The 25,826-nt window shown below is 35.0% G+C and overlaps 1 protein-coding gene across 3 annotated transcripts in view; it reads left to right on the top strand.

Annotated features, from left to right (window-relative positions):
* RFX3 (regulatory factor X3) overlaps positions 1–25,826 on the top strand; it is a gene marked incomplete at its 3' end in the record, with an annotated part of 230,370 nt that overhangs the window by 165,479 nt on the left and 39,065 nt on the right. For all 3 annotated transcript variants that reach the window (XM_082657253.1, XM_082657254.1, XM_082657252.1), the window contains 6 exons: positions 1,270–1,389; positions 12,050–12,171; positions 13,908–14,020; positions 17,869–17,984; positions 18,422–18,576; positions 22,565–22,662. In XM_082657253.1, the coding sequence (XP_082513379.1) occupies positions 1,270–1,389; positions 12,050–12,171; positions 13,908–14,020; positions 17,869–17,984; positions 18,422–18,576; positions 22,565–22,662 (724 nt within the window). The remainder of the gene's footprint in view (positions 1–1,269; positions 1,390–12,049; positions 12,172–13,907; positions 14,021–17,868; positions 17,985–18,421; positions 18,577–22,564; positions 22,663–25,826) is intronic.

Below are 25,826 nucleotides of genomic sequence, written 5' to 3'. Positions count from 1 at the left end.
GAGAGATGTGATTTTACTTTGTATCTTTGTCATTGGCTACTCCCTCCTGTTCTCCAGTTTGTATGGGAACAGTTTCTGGTATTTTTTGTTTTTGTTTTTTGCTGTATTCTACAGTGGATCTTGGAGGCAAGATCTAATGTCTGCAAGTGGAAGGCATTAAGTTTTCATACTGGTTTATTTTGCTGAAACTATGTAGGTATTCAAATGCCCTATGTTTTTTAAACTAGCAATATTATTTATATAATAGATTTTAATGTCTTTTCAAATATATAGGATTCATCTAACGTGTGTTCTTCAATCTTGGAAGTAAAATTCTGTTTTATTTTTATATAAAATATTGAATCCACACTCCACTTGCATTTCTTCTTGTAAATGAAAGAAAAAGTTGGAAAGAACACGGATGTCTTGCTATATATAGACTTGAGAAAAACTACTATTTTCTCTTTGCAAAAATTTACATGTTTAAAATGTTATTTTTGCAAGAATTTGCAAATTTCATTCAGAGTAAAACTTTGTCATTTCTAATAACAAATATGGTCTTTCTCATGAACATGAGGAAGTTGTGACATTTTTTATCTAGGTGGAAATTTGCCATTTTCACCGAGAAATTTCCCCATGTCTGTTGTGACACATCTTATTCAGCTTGAAAAACTGATATGAATCCACAAAAACAGAGACTAATAAAATATGCTTTGAAATCAGTAGATTAAATGCCTGCTTCTTTTTTAGGTTTCAAAATATTAAATAATAGACTTCACAACATCTTGTATCAGTGAAGTTATCTTAATCATCCCTGCAGTAATAGAATTAGAAAAATACAGGACTTCTCCAAGACAGTAGAATTAAGATTTTTTTCTCTTTGTTCTGCATAACCATTTGATAATAAATTCCTAGTTAGTGTGCAACCCTTTATCCTGTTAATGAATATCCTGTTAATCTAATCTTCTAAATTATAGTTAAAATATAAAGTTGAAAATAAAATGTAACTTAAATCGAGCAAATGGATTCTGACTAATATTTAAGCAAAAGTTTATAAGGAAAAATTTTTCTTAGGGCCTTGAATTGATTGATTCAGAATCTTAATTTGATTCTTCAAATGTAGCCACCATAAAAATATACAGGTGTCCAGAACAGGTAAATCATAAATATATAACATCAATATTTTGCCTTTATCTAATTTTTCCAAATATGAAATTAAATGGACATCCTGTATGATTAATATTGACTTGACTGACTTTTTGTGTCTCTGTTTATTGTTCTTTTATGAAGAGGAAACTCCAAGTACCATTACTATGGGATTCGTGTCAAGCCAGATTCCCCTCTTAATCGTCTGCAAGAAGACATGCAGTATATGGCTATGAGACAACAACCCATGCAACAGAAACAAAGGTAGACTCTGGAATTATCATTGACATGTCAAAGCTATGTATTTCTTTAGATGTTCTATCTCCTTATTTCTGAACAAGCAGAACAAATACCTAAGTGTGCAAGAATGTCGCTATTGCTGGTATACTTTCACTACAGACAGTTCTCAAATATGATTTAGAATTTCATTCTATTTTCCAAATCTTTCACAATTACTTATCAGACAGCGTGTTTGTCGCCTTTAAGTAAATGTGACATCCAAAACTATTCAGATAAGGAAACTAAACACAAACTGTAAGGAGCATCTGGAGAAACTTGTCAGTATTCATGAGCTTCTTACTTGTTAATCTGCATATCCTGCAGGTCATTCTTTTTGACAGTATAAATTCTTGCAGAATGTTTGGGACATCTTACATTTTCTTTGACTCCAGCTTTCCTAGATGTATAATTGTAGATACTAGAGCTATAAGAGATCTTAAGCATTCATGAATGGATGGATGGATGGATGAATGGATGGATGAATAGAATCATAGATCTTAGAATTGAAAAATACATCAGTCTAGTCTGGCCCCTCAGCCTTGTGGCAGTCAAAGCATGAAGACCCCTGTTTTTTCAGATAAATCCCAGAGAGGTTAAATGATTTGTACAAGCCCATAACGCTGCTACATAGCCACGGGCCTTCTGTCTCCTGTGACTTATATCACAGTTTGGAGTAAAGTGAAAAATCTTTCCCTCTTTACCAGTATAGCTCAACCATGACAGTAGCTACAGTTTTTCTTTTCAATTGAACATGCAAAATTAGGTAGGAGAAAGGAGGACTGCACCTGGTGCAGTTGGCCTAATCCATTGATCAGTCTCCCTAAGCCATTGATCTGGGATGGTGAGTCACCGTGGTGAGATCTCCTGCACATCATACTAGCTTAATCAGAAGCCTTAGTTCCAAGTAGCTGCTGGAGAAAAAAGTATATCACACAGTAGTCCTTTATCTATTTAGTCAGCAAGCACCAACTGAGTCTCTACCATGTGCTAGGCCCTGTGTGCAGAGATAAGACACGGTCCTTACCTTTGAGGAGTTAAGAAATTAGATGAGAAGGCACATGGGAATTTTTTTTTAAGTAATACAACCTAAGAAATGCTAAAACAAAGCTTTGGTCAAGGAACTATTGGAGTACTTTGCTGAACTATTTCAGCAAAGTCTGGGAGAGGGAGGATTGGGAAGTTTCACAAAGAAAGTGCTATTTGAGTAGGGAATTAGAGGGATCAGAAAAAGAGAGGAACATTCAGGCAGAGGGAATGTAAACAAAATCACCACCGAGAGGGTCCATGACGTCTTTGGTGAATGCACTCTGATCTGGTGAGGTTGATATTGCAGGAGAAGAATTGAGAAGAAGATTGGGTACTTTAATGGGAGATGAGATTTTAAAAGTAGTTTGGATCATAGATGAAGGGATTTGGTTGTATATGAAGCTAATGAGTTTGTTCTTTGTGCTTAGATACTGTGCAAGTCTTCAAAGACTTGCTTCCAAGCAAAACAATGACACTTTCACATTTTTTCTAGAGAGATTACTTTTTGATTTGGGGCAAGACATATTTAGTGGGAAGAGACTGGAAATAAAGACACTTGTTAAGTGGCTTTAACACAGTCATAATTTCTAGTGAGAGTATTCAAGACTGAAGAGTCAGTTCAAGATTGGCTATTATATAAATTATTATGTTTTCTCAAACTTATTTTTTAAATTGCTGATTCCTGTTTTTTGAGGTATAGTCAGTGAAATATACTAAGAAGGGATCTGGGGAAAAAAGCCATAAAACAGTCCCTTGTATAGTTGGAGACAGAGTTTGTGTGAATTGGAATAAACTGTTGTTGTCCTGAGACCATTATTGTTTCCACCTGTTAGTGGCAATACCATAGCTTTTACTTTCTGGTGTGGTCTCTGCGCTCATGCATAGCAGTACTACACATTGGAAATGTTGGTGCAATAAAGAAAAAAAAGATTAATTCAAAAATAATATATACTCAAACTTAAATATGAACAATACCTTGGTAAATTGCACTCAAGACAGCTGAAACTTACTTCGTCCAGTGATTTCACTGCAAAGAATCCTAGCAAGTTTTCATGGAAATGGAAACCTTCAAGAGACATTCTTTATACAAAGCCTGGGTTAGGTAAGCAAGACCAAGGAATTACAAAGGTCTCCTTATGAAACAGATTTCAGGGCTATAAAGATTGATGAGCCATGAAAACCCTGCAATATAAGTATAGTAATTATTGCTTTTAGAATTAGACATAATATGGTTGTATTTAAAAAGTGATATAAAATTCTCGGTAATATTCATAAATTGTACCGACTTTAGTTTCTTATAGTGTTAGCTTTCTTATGAAATAAGAATGTTAGAGAACCAAAGTACTGAAACTTCCTTTAATTTGTTGTTGTTGTTTTTTAATGGTACAATTTTGGATTATGGACAGTTGCTCTTGGAATGGTGTCTTGGATAACTGCTTGAATTGTTAGTGTTATCAACTTCACCAACCCCTCACTGGGATTAGGACAGAGGGAGGTTTCTGTTGTCTCTTTGAAGGATTATATCACTGGCAACATTGATAGGCCTTAAGTGAAGCCCGTTACCGCATTTAGAGGAAACACTTGGACAGGAGAGGAAAAGTGTCTCTTCCTGAGTCTGGATTCAAGGGTTAAGAGTATTTGTTGAAAACGATGAAAAAGGGACTCATTGTACTGTTTGTTTTATGGCTTATAAAATAAGGTGATTCCAAAACTCAAATGATTCTACTGAATATATTAAATTTCACATAAGAAGAGCCTGCCATTCTCCTGTTAAAGTACAAGTGACATTTGAAAGGTTTAAAATATTTTATACTAGTATTTAATATTTTGGAATATTCAAATTGTTTAAATGCCTCAAGGTTTTTTGTATACATCTATATGTGCACATCTTCCATAGTATAAATGTACATGCTTCACCTGTTCCTGTAGTAAGAAAATTCAATTATATGCAGTGATTATTTTATCAAATAAAAATTTGTACATTTTTTCTGATAAGTTTGGAATCATTGTAGTTGTAGCATTAATGATGGTTATTGTTTTGCATAGCTTTATAATTTTTAGAGCTCCTTTACATACGATGTCTCATTTGAAGCTTTGATAGGGTAGTAGAGGAAATTTCCCCTTATCTACAAATCAGATTCCCAGCAACACCACCATATGGGAACATAACCATGAGTCTGGAAATAAATGGAAACAGCTTCTGACTGTAAAACAGATGTCACAGAGCCCTTAGTTTAGCTTAATTGAAAAGATGAAGCCATCCTCAAGTCATTTACCTAAAATAAAGGAGCAGATTAGAGCCCACTTGATTCATAGGCAATCATGAGATACAACAGCTGGCAGGAGGAAATATAAGTAGACTAGGGTCTTCGATTCACTTTTGGGTTACTCAGCTCAGCAGTCTGTATACATTCAGTGGAAGGACACATAGACCTAGGCATTCCAGTAGGCCCTTTAAGTATCACTATAGTGGCTAAAATCTAGTCTAACACAGTGTAATAACTATTTGGCATGTTGATGACATTATAGGTAATCAAGAAGAGGTTAACTACCCTGGTTAAGGAAACAGGAGAATGTGTAATAGTTGGTTTCTTTTAATACCTTCTGTTGAAAATATTTCATGTGAAAATAACTTCTGCACTTAAATGAGGTAGTCTTCAGTTTTCAAGGAAATTCACTTATGGACTAATTTGCTTACCCTAATTTAGACAATAAATAAATTAGGTTATTATAGAGCAAAAAGGAGATGAGTAATTTTCAGCTTTACAAACTAAGTAAAAATGTTTGCAGCAGTTTATTTCTAATATTTAAAAGAAGCACTCAGAGAGTGTTGGCACATGTATGTCAGCTATTCTTCCAAATCCTAGTAGCAAAAGTGGTGGAATAGAGCCAAGTGTGTTTGACCATGTGCTTGGCTGTGTTTGATCCCAGTAGCCATTCTCAAAGTATTAAACTGCATATATCATTCCTTCAACAAATACATAACAATCAATGGTTGCATATAGAATATGTCCATCACAACTAAAAGAGAATTCACAGAATCATAGAAGTTAGAGCTGGAAGGGGGAGGTCACCTAGCGCACCTCATCCTCTTGATGAGAAAACCGAAGTCCATAAAGGATAGATTAATGTATCCACGATAATATAGAAACCAGGACAAGAAACCAGTCCTCTTGTCTTTGTTCTTATAAGAATTCCGTCCTTCAAGAGGTAATATAACCCAAAGAGAAACGTGCACATGTAATAAAATTTAAGGGGAAAATCACACTTGAGTATGTCCTAAATAAGTGAGGAAATGTGCCACTTTCTGCCTCTGTGAATGGTCTTTTCATAGGAATTGGATTCTGTGAAAGAAGAAACCTTTGTGGCACTGAGGAGAGGAAAATAGAGGCCATTGGAAAGATGGGACAGCAAGGCTAGTTAGCTGTAGACAGATGTGAAAGCATGCGTGTTCCTAAGGAGTGAGGACAAGAACCTTTGTCATTTGAAGACCTTTCTTAATATAGTTTCATAGATTAGTGGAATGAACCTTATATTTAAAGGTGGAAAATAGGGATTTGAATACAGGCTGCTTTGGCACTTCAGTGTGTGTGACTGAACTTCACTGAACCTCAGTTTCTTCATCTGCAAAATGGAAATAATAATAGACTACCTCAAAGATTTTTTTGAGGTTCAAGTGGAAATAAAGGACTTTATAACCGGAAATATCCAAGTGATAGGATAAAATAATAATTATTATCATTATTATACTATATGCACTAGAGAAAATATTTCTTTAGAAAATATTTCTTTAAGAATAAGGCTGTTTTGGAGAAGAATGAAGCCTGGCAATTGGGCAAGTTTGGCTTCCATTTCCTTGTACCTCCAGGACTGTGGTTTCCAACTGTGATTGATGTTAATAGTTTACAATTCCTCTCCTGGCCATAAATTCCCTGGGGTCATTACAGAGATAAGCGTCTAGGGCTGGTAAATTGCTCTGAGGCAGCTGAGGGTGGCAGGAGGGTAGGAGTCTTTAGTGGGAGGATGATCATGTATCTGCATTTGGCTTTTAGGAGACAAACAAGGAATCTTGGCACTGAGGTATTTAATGTTCACTACCACTGCAGCAAGTCCTTGCTGTAAATATATTTTCCATTGAAGATGGGAGAATCATAAATAATCACATTCAGTAATTATTAAGTATAGTCATTCATGTAAAGTTTGTTACTACTAACAGTCCCCACTTATCCTTCTGATGAATATTTATTGAACTTGTAAATTGTTCATCAATAAGCACTTTATGTGCAAGATCTCATTTGGCAATTATATCGTTATCTACTGATACGGAAACTGAGGCTCATTTAATTTTACTGTATGCAAGAAGCTAATTTATTTTTTCCTAGATAGAGCTTCAGATGCCCTTTTTCCGTTTTTGTTGCTGTCTTGACATCAGGTGGAGTCAGGTTGTCATTCTCCAAATAAAGGAAGAGTGAGAACATTCCTGTAGGATCAGTTTAACAGAAAGGACCAGCTGTAGACAAAAGAAGTATCCTAAAGGTGTCATACATATTTGTAGCAAGAATATATCAGTTCTATACAGTTAACCCTAAATTACCTACGCTAGGAGAACTCAATGAAGAAATTCATGAGATAAGGGAATCTTATTTGCCTCTTTCAACACCTAGGAGAGCAGTAAGCACATTGTCATTTGTGAAATGAATGAATGATCCATAGACTTTTATTTCAGCCAGCAGCTTCAGCCTCTTCCCTTTCCTACCTCTCCCACATTTCCTACTAAAACTGATGCAATTGATACAAATACCCCCATTTGAATTTAATTTTTCCTCCTATCCTTTCCCAATTATAGATGTAGAGCTAATGACAAGACAAATACTATGAGAGCCACCAACAAGGATTGAAGAGATGTAATAACTATCATTAACCAGCAGGGTTGATGTTAGAAGTTGTTTAGATATAGAAGTATTCAGTGTGACATCAAGGAGTTCATTACTATTCTGAAAAGATGGCACTCAACATTATTTTCTTCTGATCTGTTCATGTTTATATCATTTAGTTCATTTCAGACCTCAAATCATCTAAAACTTTTCTGGGACAATTTTTCCAAAGAGAATCTCAAGATTCCAGTAGAAAATTTTAACCTTTTGTCCCGATTATCATGCAAATCAAATGATTGTGTACCTTCTAGACTTATAAACATAATAATGACTCTAAATGCCTATACAGCTCAGATTTTGCATCTTTCATGTGCATTTTTCACCTGATTCAAAGGTAGTTTTACAAATGTTTCATTTAGTCTGTTGAAAATCCTTCCACCTGCTACTGTTAGTTGAATATGATGGTAACTATATACCATTCTTTGCCTTCCATTGGACTCCTTCAGTGTCTTTATGTGTGAGATTATTGACAGAATTAGATATTATTTTACAGTAGAGTTACAGCTGTCCAAGTTCTAAATAACAGCTATGACTAACCCCACGGGGGAAGATTCCTAATAATTTTCCAAGTTTCTGTGTTAGTGACAGGTTTCATGCATACGCTCAGCTATTAAAGTATTAGAGTTTCTTTGATTTCTTAATCATTAACAACTTTAGCTTTGATTGCCCAGGGAGTTGCAAGCTGTTAAAATTATCATTTGCCTGTTAACTAATTTTGAAACCAAGAGCTGTTTCTTCATTTGATGTAGTACAGGTCTTTCTCAGAGCACATACAGCTCAAGAGCACTAAGAATCTACTATAAGAAAACCTATTCTAAAACAATGAATTTGTAAAATAAATGGGAGTAAAAGCAGAGAATTCTTAAATACTAAAGAGTTCAGTTTTTTAAAAGATTCAACAAAGAATTTTTTTCAGTAGAAAACATATCTTTTTTTTACAATTTAGTATTTAAATAGTGATTAATTTCTGTTAAAAAAGAGAGAGATAGGAAATCTGAAAGCTGTGTTTCAATGTTAAAAAGTCACTTGAAATTCAATCAGAGCTAAGATAATGTTGGATTATCATGTAAGTCAATGGAATATTAAAAAACATCCTGGAAAAATTCCATTTATACACAGCCTTTTCAAAGTCATGCCCCTACAATACTTTACCCATAGTAAATACTCAATAAATATTTGTTAAATAGATTTGCTATATGTTAAGATCAATTGATGGTGTGATAAAATGAAGTGGTACCTTGAGCATTCATTCATACATTCATTCATTCATCCACCATCCATTCAGAGATAGTTATTTACATTCCAAATGTAGTTTATTGAAAAATTGAAAAATGACTTATTTTATAAAAAATGACTTTTCTCTAATGTTATAATTGTATTTCTACAATTGGGCTGAAGGAATTTATTATTGGTCCAAGAAGCTCCTGTGGTCTAGTTCTGTGCAGGCTACTTAAGAAGTACATGAGAAGCTAGTTAAAATAATAAATTCCTAATCCCCATTCTCAAAGATTTTGTTCGGTAGATCTAGGGTGAGCCAAGCATTTGAATTTTTTTTTGAAATCTACCCAGATACTGATATACAATTAGGTTTCAAAACCTAACATAATATCATCTAGAACTGTTTCTTCCAGAAGAGTCAGTTACCACAATTATTTGCTTAGCTTATTTATAGTGTGCCTGAGGTAATGGCAGGGATAGGATGTTTTCCTTAGACAGGACATCAGGAAAAGGAACATCTAGCTTTCCTCAGTTCAGTATTTCTAATTTCTGGTGATTCCTTTTAAGTATCAATACAGTGCCAGGCAATACACTGTGGATATGCCACTACTTAAAGCAGGAAAAGCAAAAGTCAGCACTACCTGGAAGCTCTCTTATACTTATAGGCCAACACTAATACTGTTCTTTATATGAGCCCTATCCCTGCCCTTTCTGATGTCATTCTTTATGTCACAAAGCCCTCCCAAACTTGTCTTCACACCTTTCTCTAAAGAGATAGAATGGAAGGTTCTGGCTTGTAGAGGTCCTATTCTTGCTAACCCAGGCAAGCAAGAATGGATACACATAGTGCATCTTCGCCCAATCCATTCAATCTTTCACTTTGTGACCCTTACTCTGAGCTTAGAATTAGACCTCTCATTTTACAATTCTGACTGTATTTTCTTTTTTCTTCACCTCTCCTAAGATTTGTTCTTAAGTACTGACCTGTACAGTTTCTCCAGAATTAATCAACTTATTTCCTTTTCTTCTACAAGCTAATCTTGATGTATTTTCCATCTCCTGTATAATAGAATGTACCTCTAATCAGTCCTTCCCACTCAATATCATTATTATTAAGCATAATCATACATTAATTGTAATGTATTGTGGCTTTGAGTGCTTATTAAAAAAATCTCTTTCTCGTTTGGAACTGCTGCTGTCTACATCTTTCTAAGGAAGCGGATAATTTTGCTTGCAGACTACAGGCTTGCTAAGCACTATGTGCAAGTAGACAGATGTCTATATGTCAGTCTAAGATGAATATATGTCATATCCTTTTACGGTCCTTGATATTTGTGCCTATTAAACATCTGTAGTATATTAGATGCTGTGCAGGATAAAGCATAGCTGGGCAAAGTCTAATAATTACTGTCTCATCCTATACTGAAAGTTAATATAATTGAAGACTATAGGAAATACTTCCATTTTTCTCTTCTCCAGAGTAAATATTTCAAATCCCTTTAACCACTTTTGTTTATTAACTCCATGAACCCCAAACTCCATTAACGTAAATGAAGAAACATGGTTAAACAATTTTAGCCTCTTTTATTAGCGATATAAAACTTCACAGCTGAAAAAAGGAGGCTAAAATCAAATGAAACCTGGAATGGATCAATGAGGACAAAAGCGTCCCTAAATACATTCCCTAAAGGTAAAATCATTCAGGTCTTCTAGAACAGACTGGCTAGCAACTGCTGCCCCACACAAGTACCCCAAGTTCTTGCCTCACAAAGATTTTTTTTTTTTTTTTGCCTCTCTAAGATGATTCTTTAAGGAGGAAAAAAAAATCAGGAAAACATTCAATTTTTTAGAAATGGCACTTCTAGCACATCACAATACTAACCCTTGTGTTATCTCTTGGTGTGGCCCCAATTGAAGAGTTCTTCCAGATTTTTTTTCCCATTAATGAAAAGAATAGGTTTGAGTTCTTTTATATCATTAGAAAATAATGACCAACATTTTGGTGGTACAGGGTCATCACTAAAATGATAACAAGAATGAGTGTGTTGTACCCTTTTTTCACCCTGTTCATCTTCTAACTTTATTTTTGCTTTTCATATAGTTCTTTGTGAGATGCTATCACATAAGAAATACATGTAAATGTCATTATGAGTGACTTTGCAGTTTTTCGTGGAAATTTCATTTATCTAAGTCATAATTAATAACATTCAAGATTGAATCATTTCCTAAGGCAACCTCAGCGTTAGTTTGTGCAGTGTTTCACCAGGTCCGTTCATTTTCTATCTGTTGTCAGAGTGCAGGCATCTTTGAGTGTATCTTGTTCATGTAGTGGGGACATTGTTACTTACAGTAACTTCCTATTAATGATACAGTTAACTTATGGTATCAGTGTACGAGTCAAGTATCTGGATGGTGAGAATATTAGGTGGTTCTGTTTATAAATATAATTAGAAATGGGAAAAAATGGAAGGACAAACAACATAACGTGCATGATGATATCTCTAGGTAATAAGCTCATTGTAGATTTTAACTTTTTCTTGCGTTTATCTGTTTTTTTAAATTTCTAAAATGAAGAAAAATATGAAATCTTAGAGAAAGGAGAAATTATAGTTGCTGCTTATTTCTTACTTTGTATTTGCTTATCCTAGGAGACTTACCTGTGCATTTTTTGTATGCGGTATTTCTCTCCCAAGCAGTCTTTCCCTTCTTGCCCGTGCTGCTGAAGCATATTTTCTCTATTTTAGCAGTATGGAACGTTCATGAGTTTGTATAACGAGGACCTAAATATAAATACATAATTGTAGCTGACTTTGATTCTTTTAATTTTTTAAATTTGATAACCTAGGTTTGTAGATGGATTTTTGCATGCATTTTGCTGCAAGCTGATGCTTATGGTCTTTGTATTTGCAGATGTGGACAGGAGTCAAAGGAGATGAATGTGTTGATATGCATGGGAGGCTTTAGGTGATATGAAAAACAGTATGGTAGAGTTTGTAGGTTGAATCATATTTTGGAGATATAAATTAAATGAAAGCCATTCATTAACATTTCTCAGGCCCAATGTCCTAGATCTTAATTCAGATTAACATCCCAATGTATTTAACATGTTTCTCCCTTGATCCATTGGCCATTAAAAGTTATGTTCAAACTGTGTATTAAAACTATAACCATGGACATCTTTGCTACTGCTGTCCAAAGAAATACCTCATAACACTTTCATTCTTAGCTAAATTTCTGAATTTTCGAAAATGGGTCCCCTTCCTAAGCCTCTCCCCTTCTTTTTCCTTTTTACAATTTAAAAAATTTCTTCATCCTAACTTTATGAGACTGTCAAGGAAGAAACTCTTACAACTATCATAAGACATTAAAGAAGACAGAACAAAATTGAATGCCTTGGGAGTTTTGTGTAGTACAAAAAAGCAAGGAATAATTTGGTTTATTTGTTTTTTCCCATCTAATATTTTTAGGTACAAGCCTATGCAGAAAGTGGATGGGGTTGCAGATGGTTTCACAGGAAGTGGTCAACAGACAGGCACATCTGTTGAGCAAACTGTAATTGCCCAAAGTCAACATCATCAACAGTTTTTAGGTATGTTAAGGTGTAATGCATATTAGTTGCTATCAGGATTTTGAAAACAAGAGAACAACAGTAGTGTTTTCTCCAAGTACAATGTCTATTACAGATGTTAATTACATAGATTTTTTTTGTGTGCTGAAACTATGCACATTATATGATAGTTCTAGTTCATTTCTACTTTTTCATAGAAAAAGAGCTTATTTTTTAAAATCTCAAGCTATGTAGAACTTCTGAATGCATCTGAATTAAAGGCTTATTTCTATGAAATTGTTTTCCAGAATTTGTATTAATTGGGCATTTATGATCAAAATTGTGTGGTAGTTTCAGTAGTAACTTGAAGTGCCAGAAAGAATTCTTATTTCCTGTGTATAAAGTTGCATATGCATATAGTCTTAGATTAGAAAAAATTATTATAAACTTTTAAAAAGTAATTTATTCTTTTAAATTGATCACAGTATTTGCTACTTTTGTAATTTTATAGATGGTATGCATGTTTCTTGTTATTTAAAGAGTTAAGGAAGTGGAACTTGAACATTTTGCATATTCCTGTCGTAGCTAAAGGTGCAAAAATGGCACTTTAATTGACAGCTCTTCTAGAGATGAACATGCATAGTTTCGGTACAACAGATCAAGATAAGTAGAAGCTCTCAGAGAGTGCGTGTGTGTATGTGTCTGTGTGTGTGTATATGTGTCTATGTGCACTTTCTGACAAAGACAACTGAAATGTACTCTGGGGTCAGAATGGCTACTGAAGTTGAAAGCATTATGGCAGCATTCCCAAACTAGTGTCCTCAAGTATATTCTTGTAGACCCTTGAGCTCTCAGCAAGAATCTTTATGTTTTTTATTTTGTGTCCTTATTTCAATTATAATCTTAAAAAAAATAAAAGCATATTCTGGATTACCTGGAAGACTAGAACGAATACCGTTCTGCAATTTTAGTTTCCACATTTGTATTTGAATTTATCATAAGGTTGGCACCAAAGTGTATTGCATTAATTGTCCAGAGCCAATGAGAAAAGAACAGAGAGAGACTTACTGTGTAAATTACGCCTTCATACCAAGGGAAGGCTAAATGATGTCCCAATGCTCTGTGTAGAGGAAAGTTTCACAGCTCATTTGAATATAGAAGCATAATGGGAGAACCAGCCATCATGAAGTACGTGTTGGTATAGGGTTATCAAACTCAAAAGATCCTGCGCTGCAGCAGTCAATACCATATTCATGTTGCAAGAGGTAGTTTAGTTACAGGACAACAGCATCATCTGTCATATCAAATTAATGTTGTTAAGTTTAATGTTATTTTTTTAGGTTTCTTTGTACTTATTTTGTAGGTCTTTTGGTTTATGATTATATGAGAGGTATAAGCATAATAAGTTTAAAGCTAGATTTATTTTTATATACCTAAGTAATATAATGATAAAAATAACTAAAATTGATACTGGCCAGCTCAAGGTATTTTTCTTATCAGAGGGGTCCTATATTGAGAGACACTGAGATATGTTATTTCCAATATAATCATAGTGAAAATTTAGTTTCTCCAGAATTTTAGAAGTATCCTCTCTATTCTTTGGTGCTGCTGCTGCTGCTAGGTTTTGTTTATAAAATACTAATATGAAAAGTCCTTGCTTTTTGGACCACTGACCTTTAAATTTTTTTCCTTTTTAATCTTCTTAAATTTGCCCTCATTAAGCTGTAATTGGCACCATCCACAATAACTTTTTTTCTGTTATGTTGTCATGGTAACAGATGCATCTCGAGCACTTCCAGAGTTTGGAGAAGTTGAAATCTCTTCTCTGCCAGATGGTACTACCTTTGAGGATATCAAGTCACTGCAGAGTCTTTATCGAGAGCACTGTGAGGTAAGTCTTTTCAAACACAGTCGGACACGTGCTAAGTTTTGCCAGGCAACTTGCTAAAGCAAAATAATCAAACATATTCCTAGAGGACAGATAAAGTTACTTCATATTTCTTTGAGCACTAATAAGTTATCTTTTCTTCATGTCTCGGGGAGAATAAATTTTACTTTCCATCTTCTTAGCCTATTCTAATATGAATCCTTTGATGAAGCAATTCCACTTCTAGGTACTCCTTCTAGAAAAATGCTTACATGTAGGGGAAGAGATAAGTGTACAGGGAACTTGTTGCATTATGGTTTTTAACGAAAAAGATTGCTTATAACTTCAATATCTAACAGGGAACTGAATAAATAAAATATGGTATGATCTATAGAGTAGAATGCTATGCAGCCATTAAAAAGAACAGGCAACTCTAAATGTGCTTTTTGGAACAAGCTTCAGGATTTGTTTTTAAGGGAAAAAGCAAGATGTAAAACAGCAAGTATAATATATTATCATTTGAGTGAAAAAGAACATGTTATATACATCTCTCCAGAAGAAAGAACAAAATATTAATGCTGGTTGCCTTTGGGAACAAAACTTAGTGACTGGGAGTCAGGGGAAAGAGACTTAATTTTTCAATATACTCTTTTTACCTTTTGAATTTTACATGATAGCTGTGTATTTCTATCCAAACTATTTTCTAGAAATGTTTTATAAAGCACTTTAGGTGTTCCTTCCAGGGATCATTGAGGCTCTAGTTTTGTTTGTTTTGCTTTCATGGTTAATTAAGTTTTCTCTTGGTGTTTTCCATCCCTACTCCTACTCCCTTTCTGAGTATCCTGTATCAAAATTGGCTACGTTGTCTCCAGGAGGTGAACTCTCTCCAAGCCCGCTCGTACCTGCAGCTCACCTGGTAGAAAGAAGATAACAGATTGCAATAAGAGTCTTCTAAAGTACCCCTCCTTTTGAAAGAGGAACTGTTTAGAACTTAAGTAGCTTTATTCCAGGGCTATTTATGATCTACTTAGAAGTAAAAGATAATCCTTGGGCAGTCCTCCTGACTGCTGACAATGCAGTATGCAGTGAGAAGTCTCAGCTCATAACATTCACAGATTTTTTTTCCCACTCCAGAAATAAGAACTGCTTGAGTGAATCTGAGTACTTGTCAGGGGTGCTAGATTATTAACAACCAAGGGCAAGTTCTCTCTTTATTAACAAACTGTGTGCCAGAAGTGTTTTTCAACATGTCCTGCCAGTTTGTTGTTCCCAACATTTCTTGTTATGATGAAAAACACTTACTGTTTCTCTTTGACTGCTTTTCCCAATATTAGAGAATTTCTGGATGATCCTTACCTATCTAGAAAAAAATTTCTCTTTCTTTCTGCATGAATATCATGTATATTCAGTGAAGATTTACGTCAAGATTCTCTAATCAGTTTCTCATTTCTCTGTGTTCAGGTGAACCTTGCTTCAAGCAACCCCGCCTACACAGATATAATTTGGATTGTTTTCAGTTGCTCATATTTATTCAAAATATAACTTGGAGCATGATTATTTACATTACTAAAGAATATACATTAAAATTAATCTAAATGAGAAATTCCCCCAATTAGATGAAAATATTCTTTGGATTACAAAATTTTCATTAATTGTCAGGAATACTCTATATGAAGAGATATGAACATATATAGTAATTAATCTGCATGGGAAATGGCAGTTCATAGAATGATCCTCATTTATTTCGGAGTTACCAGTGTTCGTGCCATCTCTCATGGGGCATAAAGACATATATGAAAAGGAAGAATTCTAATTATTTTTTCCTGTCACACTTCCAAACTTTTCAAGGACAGGTGCCTGAGTCTCGGATCCAGTCCTGTAAATGGTTGTTTGCCCTAAGCCAGTGAAATACAGATTATTTTAAACTATATTTGGCATACATTTTAGTTTGAACATATTTAAAAGTGGGTGGACAAATGATAAAATGTTTTATTCATTTGTAAAACTGACTAAATGTGGCTGATATGAATGTCCTTTTCAGAAGAATTATTTGAGATTATTTCATTTGAAGAGATACTTAATTTAAGGTGCACTGAATTTGTGACTTGCCTTATTTTATTTCATATTTCCTATAATTTATGTTTTTAAGAAAGATTAATATACCCATTTTGGCTGTTATTTGGAATTTGCACAGTTGGCTTATCAAAGATATTTTGGAAGTATCACTAGTTATGTAAGGAACAAATATAATTTTCTACACAAGATGCTCTGACAGTCATTTTTTTCTTTTAATATATACATAGTGTCCTTACAGCAATCTCATAGCTAGAAATATGTAAGGTATTATATCAGATATTACTAATTGCTTCATTAATAGACATCTCTCAGAATGTGCCTAAACTACATTTGGTAAAGCAGCTATAATAATTTGCCTCCTGAGAAGGTTTTGGGTTTTGCCTGGGAGCAAGGACATCTGGATGCCTTTCCTTCCAGGGCTTGCTTTTGTGTTTTTATTGTTGCTGATATTAAAGGGTGAGGAGAGTGTTAATTAATTAGTCCCCTTCCCTCCATTTTCATTTTCCAACTACTTGCAACATTTCCTACTAGTTCCCAGAACATGCCCCCAAACAGATTTTGCTTAATACTTGAATTGGTCTCAGAGTGTTTTTGTATAGAACATCAATTATTCTCTGTATCATGCACAGGCCCAGATCTACACGGGTAGCACAGACTCCAGAATTACAAAGTTACAGTTTCCTCTTTCTGCCTTAAATGTTCAGATTGATTCTCTCGATTGCCCCTTGCTGTCTCTTAGCTTCTATGAATTTTGCAGGTCTTGAAGGGACTGTTTTACGTGTTTTTATTCTCAGTGCTGATGACATCAAACACATTATACTGAGGACTTGTCTTTTATACTGAAAATAATCACAGAATCACGTGATCTTTGTACAAACAAGTTTTGGTTTTATGACTGCTTTTTATCTGAAGGCGAATTTGCAGACTAATTGCAATGGCAGGGTGAAATTAAATATCATCAAAAGTTAATGAAAGTGGCAAATTTTAGCATCATCAAAAAAATAAAAATGTCCTTGATGCAGCTGGAGATCTAAGAGATAAAATTAAGGAGGAGGAGGTGAGGGCCCCACCCCCGAGGTTAGAAAAGGGGATAGTCTTATAGCTTCCCTCTAAAGGGTGTATGCTGAGAGAGGATTGAATGTAAGCCATTCTGTGACCACAGAGAGGTGCTTGCTGTGCTTTTCTTCTGCCAAGACAGGCACTACCCTCTGGAGGTCAGCCTGACTCTGTAGTTTCTGCCCTCAGCCTCTGCTTGGCTAGGAACACTCCAGAACCCATGGTCAGCAACCCTAACCAGAGCTGATTGAGCCCTAACTCCATCTGCCATACACAAGCACCTCCATACCCTTCTCTTCTGCTTTTTTTTTTTTATGGCTAGTGGACACAGCTAGTCCAGTAAAGACTGATGTGAATTGAATGTATGTTCTGTGTCCCTGTGGATCTGAGAATAGTAAGGGAACCGGGGAAGTAGTGGGTTAAGGAATGAAAGAAAAGTTAGGGAAGCAAGCATGAAAATGGAGAGAAAAGAGAGGAAAAAGTAAGGGTGGGACGTGAGGTCATTCTGGGAGGAATACAAGTTACCCTGCTTAATCATTTAAGAGTTATTTCCCCCGGTTTTTTCCTAGCTAATCTCTTTTGTTTTCCCATTTCCATTGGCAAAATTTAGTCCAGTTTTACCATATTAATTTACGAACCCAAAAGTATCTTTACATTTAAGTCTTGTTACAGTATGTACTCCTCACACATCCCCATAAGAAATTTTGTAAGGTAATATCAATAACCATTTTGTTTTTTAGGCAATATTGGACGTTGTTGTGAATCTTCAATTTAGCCTGATAGAAAAATTGTGGCAAACATTCTGGCGCTATTCTCCCTCTACTCCAGCTGACGGCACTACCATTACTGAATCAAGGTCAGAATCAATATGCTTTTCCAATTCATTTTCATGGCTGAGTAGATGTCACAGCTAACAAATTAGAGATATGTATACCAGTTGTGAACCTTACCTGATAACATTAATTGAATAGATTGAAATAAACCACAAACTACTCTTTTGAGGTTTCAGCGTGTGTATTATAGCTCCCATTTATATTGACTTGGGGGACTGCAGTAGAACTATTTCATCCTCATGGAATTAGTATCATATCTGCCTTTCATACCGTCAGAAAGTATTAACGTGCATAGGCAGCTCTGGGGGAGTGTTATATATATCCAGCCGTGTGGCACCAGGGCAATGGTGGTATAGTTCTAACCTCAGTAATATTTGATAAACTAAAACTATTTTTAAAGTCCATTTTCTTTTTTATCCTCATTTGCCATCTATTCATTTGCTACATTTATTCACACCAGCAATCTGAGTGAAATAGAAAGTCGACTTCCGAAAGCAAAGCTGATAACTCTGTGCAAACATGAGTCTATCCTGAAATGGATGTGTAACTGTGACCATGGGATGTACCAGGCTTTGGTGGAGATTCTCATCCCCGACGTCCTTAGACCTATTCCTAGTAAGTTAAATGCAGACAAGTACGGATGCTTTTGTTCTCATACATTCCACCCAGGAAGTTTTGGGTAGTGACGTTGCAAACTAGAGTGATTCTAATCTCATTAAATTTGCCAAATAGAAAACATGCAACACAGAGTATTGCATGAAAGCAGCCTAGAGCAAAACTGTAGTAAAAAGGGAAAAATTCTCTGTTTTTCAATCTTTCATTTTCTTTTTGACAAAAAAGACAACCTATAGATGTGACAGCCCCAATGACTAATTGCAAGAACACTCCCAGGCCAGTCAACCATGTGAAAATCATTCTACCCAAGGAAAAGGTTTCCTTCATAAAGCCCCGAATTTTTGAAATCTGTAATTGCTAGACCAGCCTCTTTCATGTTTGCTTTTGATTTGAAATGAATTTATCTTGGTTTCTACTGAAGTTGAATTTCTTTATAAAAGCATTTACTTTGTCACCGACATCACGTTAAGAACTACAAATGCAGTTTCCATTAACAGTAATGGTTAGCTGGCATTTTGAGAGAAAAATCAATGCACCTGCACTAGCAGTGTATTCCTGCCATGAAGCAAATAGGAATTACATAGATAAATTAGATTACTTTTTTAAGTGATAGTGTTTTTTAAACTACCCTGTTGCAAACAAAGCTATTTTTTGCAAGTGTCAATATAAAAGCCATCATGGATACTTGTGTTAGAGACAGTTGAAATGATTTTAGGTCTACATCTTTATGAGCACCTACTAGTAACCTTAACTTTTAAAGATATGGAACAGAATTGCTACTCTACAATGACATTAATAAGGTAAAAGCGATCTTTTAGCTTGTAAAATTAGCAGCCATGTACTCGAAGTACACTCTTCACAGTTAATTTGTGTTAAATTATTCCAGAAAATATTTAAATAGGGATTTAGCAAGAAATGGTGAAGATACTAACATTTGTATGTTTATACTTTCTTTTTTAAAATATGATAACAGTGGAAGATATGAGTTATTTCTTATGTTCCCTACCACCTTAAAATATATGCTTACACATACATTTACATATAATATCAATGAACACACACATAAACATACATAAATTTATATAGAAATTAGTTTTTTAAAAATCCAGCTGCCATGGTCTCACATTTTTATAAATTACTAATATTTTCTACCCTATCTGCACCAAGTTTCCTGACTAAAGATTGATTAAAAGTGATGTTGTCATGGAAAATTTCAACGTGTAAATTCTCTACTGATTTATGTTCCAGAATCTGATTTTCCTGTTTTTGTCTTGCTTCCTGTGCTCTGAGTGATAATCTCTAGAGATGTTTAAGAGAAGTTGCATAGGGTAGCTCATTAGCCTATGACATCTTGCCACCAACATAAATTTCTCTCATGAGATATAAGAAAAGGTGTCAGTGAACACTTTCTTTTTTGAGGCCAGTCAACAACATCAGTGTTCATTAAACAATTCTAAAATCTGTTGCTTCTATGTTAGCATCACAAGACTTTAACTTGTAAACTCAGCAGTTCCCTAAGTTAAATCACGTATCAAGTGTAGTTGGCTTTAAACCCCAGAATTTTTAAGCACACAATACACATGACCTTTGTTTTTGGCAAATTTTGATTTGAAAACCGTTTTATTTTGTCAAGTAGTTTGTCTCTGCATTCAGACAACTCAAATTCAGGAATTATGAGTATAGTTTTACAGTTTCTCTGAAGTTACAAGATGCATTAAGGTGCCACCCTACCAAGTAAATTTGGAATTTTAATTCCTGTTCTATAACAAGACTTAACAAAAATAAAGCTTAAAATACAGTGTAGATCACTATCTTCTGATTGTGCATTTTAATATTAATCATAAGCAGGTTGAGACAAGTTAGCTTTAGAGTAGTTTTAAATTTCTAACCATCCATTCATGAGAAAAAGTTGTCAATCTGCACAATTTGATCTGACATGAATCCCTATAGAGAGAACAAACTTAATTTTATTTTTGAAAATTTAATTTTCCTGGCTACTAGTACTTCACTCTACCATTTACTGTCCAGATGGGATTCCTTTTTTTAGCCAAAAAAGTCTGCATATCACACTAATTTAAAGTCAGCTTGAAGCTACTATACTCTAAAATACATTTATCTGAAAATGGGGGAAAAAAAGTGAAGTGTAAAAAATTGTGTAAGAACTCAACTGGTAACACTCAAATGTACAATTTATGGTTATAATTAAAGGTGACCCAAAATGTCATTTAGTACAAAAAAGGAAAAACTTACAATCATTTGAGATACAAAGCATATCTTTTTATTTTACAATCTCCCTAGCATTATATGTGTCTAAATAAAACAAGACCCATATTAAATTTTTTTAGTAACTTTTCTCAGTTCTTGTTTTTTTCAGATTAAATAATTATTATATATTAATTATAGAAAACTACGTAATACAGATAGCCAAATTGAATCTTATACAGAATTTTACTGAGTTTCAAAGAGGGTCTTTAATTTTTTTTTCCACTGTTTTTCATTTCCATTCATGCCTGCCCTCCATGGTTCCAGTACATAATACAACAGAAAAATATTTTTCTTTCTTTTTTCTTTTTGGCTGAAGTGAGAAGCTTTGGAAATTTCAAAAAATTAGTTCTCAAGAAATTTCCAGCTCAGTGTTTCCAATAGATGATTCTCGTGGTTAAAAGTCTGCACTTCTTGAGTGTTTTTCCTAATCAAAATGTAGCCATCTCAGTTTCTCTTCTGTCATTTGACCACTTAAAGAAATAATTTTTAAAAATTTGTTGTTTTTATTATGGAATAGTAAAATTTATATCTTTTGCATTTAATTTGAGTAAGTTAATTATTTCTAACCCTGCTTTAACAAAAGTAGTAAAGAAGCATGTCAGACTCATTTGAGCACAGAAAGAAAAACCAAGGAATTTAATCCCGTCGTTAACATTAATACTCTTGGGAGCCTTGGACAAAAATGTAACCTCTCTGTCTCTTATTGTGGACTACCAATTGTAAGACTTACCCACATTATAGGGAACCCACAGGGATTTATTTTCTGTTGTGGGTGCTTCAAACACTTACTTATTAAATGTCTAAAACTGCTCCCTACACCGTGGAGCCTTGGGCACAGGTGAAGTAAAATGCTACTGACTGAATTACTTGTTGAACAAGAGAAGAATTCTGTTTCCTATTATACAGCCATCTCAATAAGCAGATCCGTTCTTATAAAATAGTCATAATCACCCCTGTTAACGGAAAATGCTTCTAATCATTTTATGACCACCATAAACACTACTCTCATGGGACCTATCCCTATTCAGGTTTTAACAGAGATGTAAAGAGTATGGAATGGACTGTTTCAGGAATATCTTAAGAATATTGGCCTCTGTGACAGCAATTTTATTATCACAGTGATCTTTTATCGCTACCTGCCAGTGAAATGGAGAATAGTTACCCAGAAGTATCAAGGAGGCAATTTTAATTTTACCTTACTTTTCAACATGAGTGAGAGATATCTACTCTAATTGACATGTTCTAATGTAAAGAGATGCATAGAGAAAAAGAGAAAGCTTTGCATTATTTTCTTTTTAACTAAAGAAATGAAAATAGGTTAAGAGCTTGAAAAAAGTCAAGATAAAGAATTCCTAAAGAAAATACTTAGCCTTTGAGCACAAAGCTGTTTTTGAAAAGAGTGTTTTGTCTAAGATAAAAAAAATTCCATAAGTATATTCACAACTGGTATATGTTGCTATAAGCAAAAATGTTTGAATGTTTTCATTTCCCAACAAAGTATCATAAGTATCTGGGAACAAAATAGCTTTAAAAGACAAGCCCATGATATAATATTTGGATTCTTTCAAAGTTAGGAATAATGTTAAATAAAGTCTTGTCAATGAGGATAATATAAGCTCTGTGCTATTTCACATGTTGTGCTTGCATGTTTTCCCTTATTCTAGCATAAAGATTAATGTTCTTTGGTATCTTTTTCGTTCTGCTTTTATTCTTTAACATTTAGGTGCCTTGACCCAAGCCATTCGAAATTTTGCAAAAAGCCTTGAAGGTTGGCTTTCCAATGCCATGAACAATATTCCACAGAGAATGATACAAACCAAGGTACACTTTTATGTCCTTGCTTTTTCTTTTGTGTTTAGGAAATCGTTATGAACTATGAATTTTAAATCTGTCCTATCAAATGATATTATGTAGAATATTAATATTATAATAAATTAAATCTTTTTAAATTGATTTTTGTATTTGTATTTTATAACCATGTGGTAAAGAACTTGCACAAGATATGTTGTTTGATGATGCTCTTTCCAGAGAGACTAGAGAAACATTTTAGATGTGGTGTATTTATCAGCCCTTTTCTAAAGTGTATATTTAAAATTGCTTAATTTCAGTTATTGAAAAGAACAGCCTAGGATGTTCAAATAGTTTCCATTTGAGTTTTAGAATTTTTAGGTCCCCTACTATACTCATTGTATTCCGAAATGTTCATGTAAATTAATAACCATTTGCTTTTCAGGATGTTTTGGTTTTTTAACAGTGGAGAATGCTTTTGTGAATCAAGTAATCATTTTTTTAAAATAAATTTATTTTATTTATTTAATTTTGGCTGCGTTGGGTCTTTGTTGCGGTGTGCAGGCTTTCTCTAGTTGCCGCGAGCAGGGGCTACTCTTTGTTGCAGTGCGCGGGCTTCTCATTGCCGTGGCTTCTCTTGTTGCGGAGCACGGGCTCTAGGTGCGTGGGCTTCAGTAGTTGTGGCTCGTGGGCTCTAGAGCACGGGCTCCGTAGTTGTGGTTGGCGGGCTCTAGAACATGGGCTCAGTAATTGTGGTGCATGGGCTTAGTTGCTCCACGGCATGTGGGATCTTCCTGCACCAGGGCTCGAACCCGTGTCCCCTGCACTGGCAGGCGGATTCTTAACCACTGTGCCACCAGGGAAGCCCAAGTAATCATTTCTTAAAGAGAACAGTTATATCATAGTTGATGAGTATATTTCAGGAATGTGGATTATTTAGCTAGAGATATGAATTCTCCTCTCCACTTTGTCCCCTACTAACCATGTTACTTTAGGTTAATCTGTGAACATACATGACAGATTGGACTGATTCTGTCTAAACTTTGATAACAAAAATCACATTTGTGGCCTTTTGTCAGGGTCTGTATCTACTGTCAGATGCCAGCAATATGCCTTGGCTTTCAGTTTGAGAGTGTAATTGAAGCTCTTGTAGCTGACAAGTCTGTGATAGCACAAGTCTGCTTCAGCTTAAGGTTTGCAATAACACATTCTATCTCTAAAATGTATAGGACACATTTCATGAATATGCCCACCTTAGATTGTTGCTTTAGAGCTGTGCTGTCAATACAGTAGGGCTAACCACATGTGGCTATTTAAATTGTAAATTTAATTAAATTGCATTGAAATTTACTTCCTCAGTCACACTAGGTACATTTCAAGCGCACCTTAACCCATGTGGCTAGTAGTTACCATACTGGGTAACACATAAGTAGAGCGTTTCCATCATTGCAGAAAGCTCTCCATGGTAGTGCTTTTCTAGAGTGCCACGTTCAGGTGGGCAAATAAAAGAGGTGCTATTTGATTATGATGGTCAGAGGAATGTTTTCCAACTTGCAAAGTCAGTCATAGTTATAACAATACTTTCAAACAGCTAAAAGTACCTCCTGCCCCAGTGTCATCAAAGTGGATCTGGTAGCAATCCATCTGCAATATGGGCCATCTCACTGATCTCTAGAGTTGATTTGGGTGGTTTACCTTGGAGGAAGGTGCCTTCTGCTATTCCTCTCTCACGGACATGCAGCCTTTTTCCAACTGAGCATTTAATCAACAAAGATGATCTAGTGTGACAGTGGAAACAGCATAATGAGGTTGTGACTGAAAGTTATTATCAAAATGCCTGGATTCATATCCCACCACTGTACTGTAGTTTCTGTGTAACCTTGAGCAAGATCGTTAACCTCCCTAAGTCATAACGTGTCTAATAGAATGTTTATGAGAATTGAGCAAGGTAATGTATGTTAGGCATTTAACACAGTGCCTGGCACGTGATATGTCCTTGATTAGTATAAACCACAGAGATGGGAAAATGTGAAATACTCTCTTTGGGGGTATGTGAACGTCCCCCAAGTTCCACATGGTCCTGAAGCATCTCACTATCAAGATAGAACATCCTTTGGCCTGTGGAACACCTTCTACTGCTCAGCCAACTGACTGTTCAATCAATTGCTTGTTATATACCCATAGTGATTTAATGTCATTCCTGTAAATATGTTAAAGTCCTCATTAGATCTGCTATGCAAGTAACAAATTCTCATGAGATCATGAGATGTAGATATTTACCTAGACTTTTTCTTTGTTGTTAGCTGTGCTATCTTTCAATATAACCCAGTTTGTTCAGGGTTTCAGCAGGAAAAAAATGGTATATCCAAAGGGGAGAATAATTGAATAGAGTTTAAGGGTCTGTTTCTAAACATGTGAAAAGAGTTAAGAAAACCAAAGAGGAATGGTACAGCACCCCAGGACTAGCAAAATAGTGGGAAGCCTGCCCATCCCTAGGTCTGAAGGGGAAGGAAGTGATTATGGCATCAGATCTTCTCCTTCCTCCAGAACTGTGGCCTTACGAAGGAGAGGGCAAAGGTTGTGAGGGAATTAGTAGTTTGACTACTTTCTTCCATCCTTCAGTCTCCTACCAGTGCCTTTCATTGGCCAAACCCAACTGGAAGCCAAAGGGCAAGAGAGGCAGTTAATGTAATCTATTCAGTTTAGTCTTCCTGGGCACAGAGCAGAATGGAGAAGGCCGGAAAGTACATTTTGAAGGACAAATGGAGATTTTGCTGGATAGCCCTTTTACAGAAATTCAAATTCTGAAGAGTTGCTTGTATCCGATAAGTTTATTAGCTATGTATTTGCTAATAAAGTCTTTGAGTGTTCTTATTTCACCTCAGAATTACCCACTCCTATTTCACCTCTATAAAATAAAGGTAAAAAGAGTGAATCTTAATGACAGTGCTCTGAAAAGCATGTTTTTTAATCCAGTTTAAAAAGTGGGACTGGATAGTGTGGTTTTCCAAGTAAAAGGAAAAAAAATTTTATTTGCTTAGTTTGTAGTTGACTGTCGTACAGAGAATAAGAAATGAAAATCAACATTTCTCCTACTTGTTTCGACTAAATCATTTCTTGCTATGGATTAGTAGCTACTTGCAAGACTGGTTTAATTAATGGTGCACTCAGATGTCGAAAAATGTGGGAGTTTGTTT

Source organism: Grampus griseus, assembly GCF_964374135.1.
Source record: "Grampus griseus genome assembly, chromosome: 6".
Taxonomy (NCBI): Eukaryota; Metazoa; Chordata; class Mammalia; order Artiodactyla; family Delphinidae; genus Grampus; species Grampus griseus.
The sequence above is the reverse complement of the archived record's forward strand: the minus strand, read 5'-3'. Positions and strand labels throughout refer to the sequence as shown.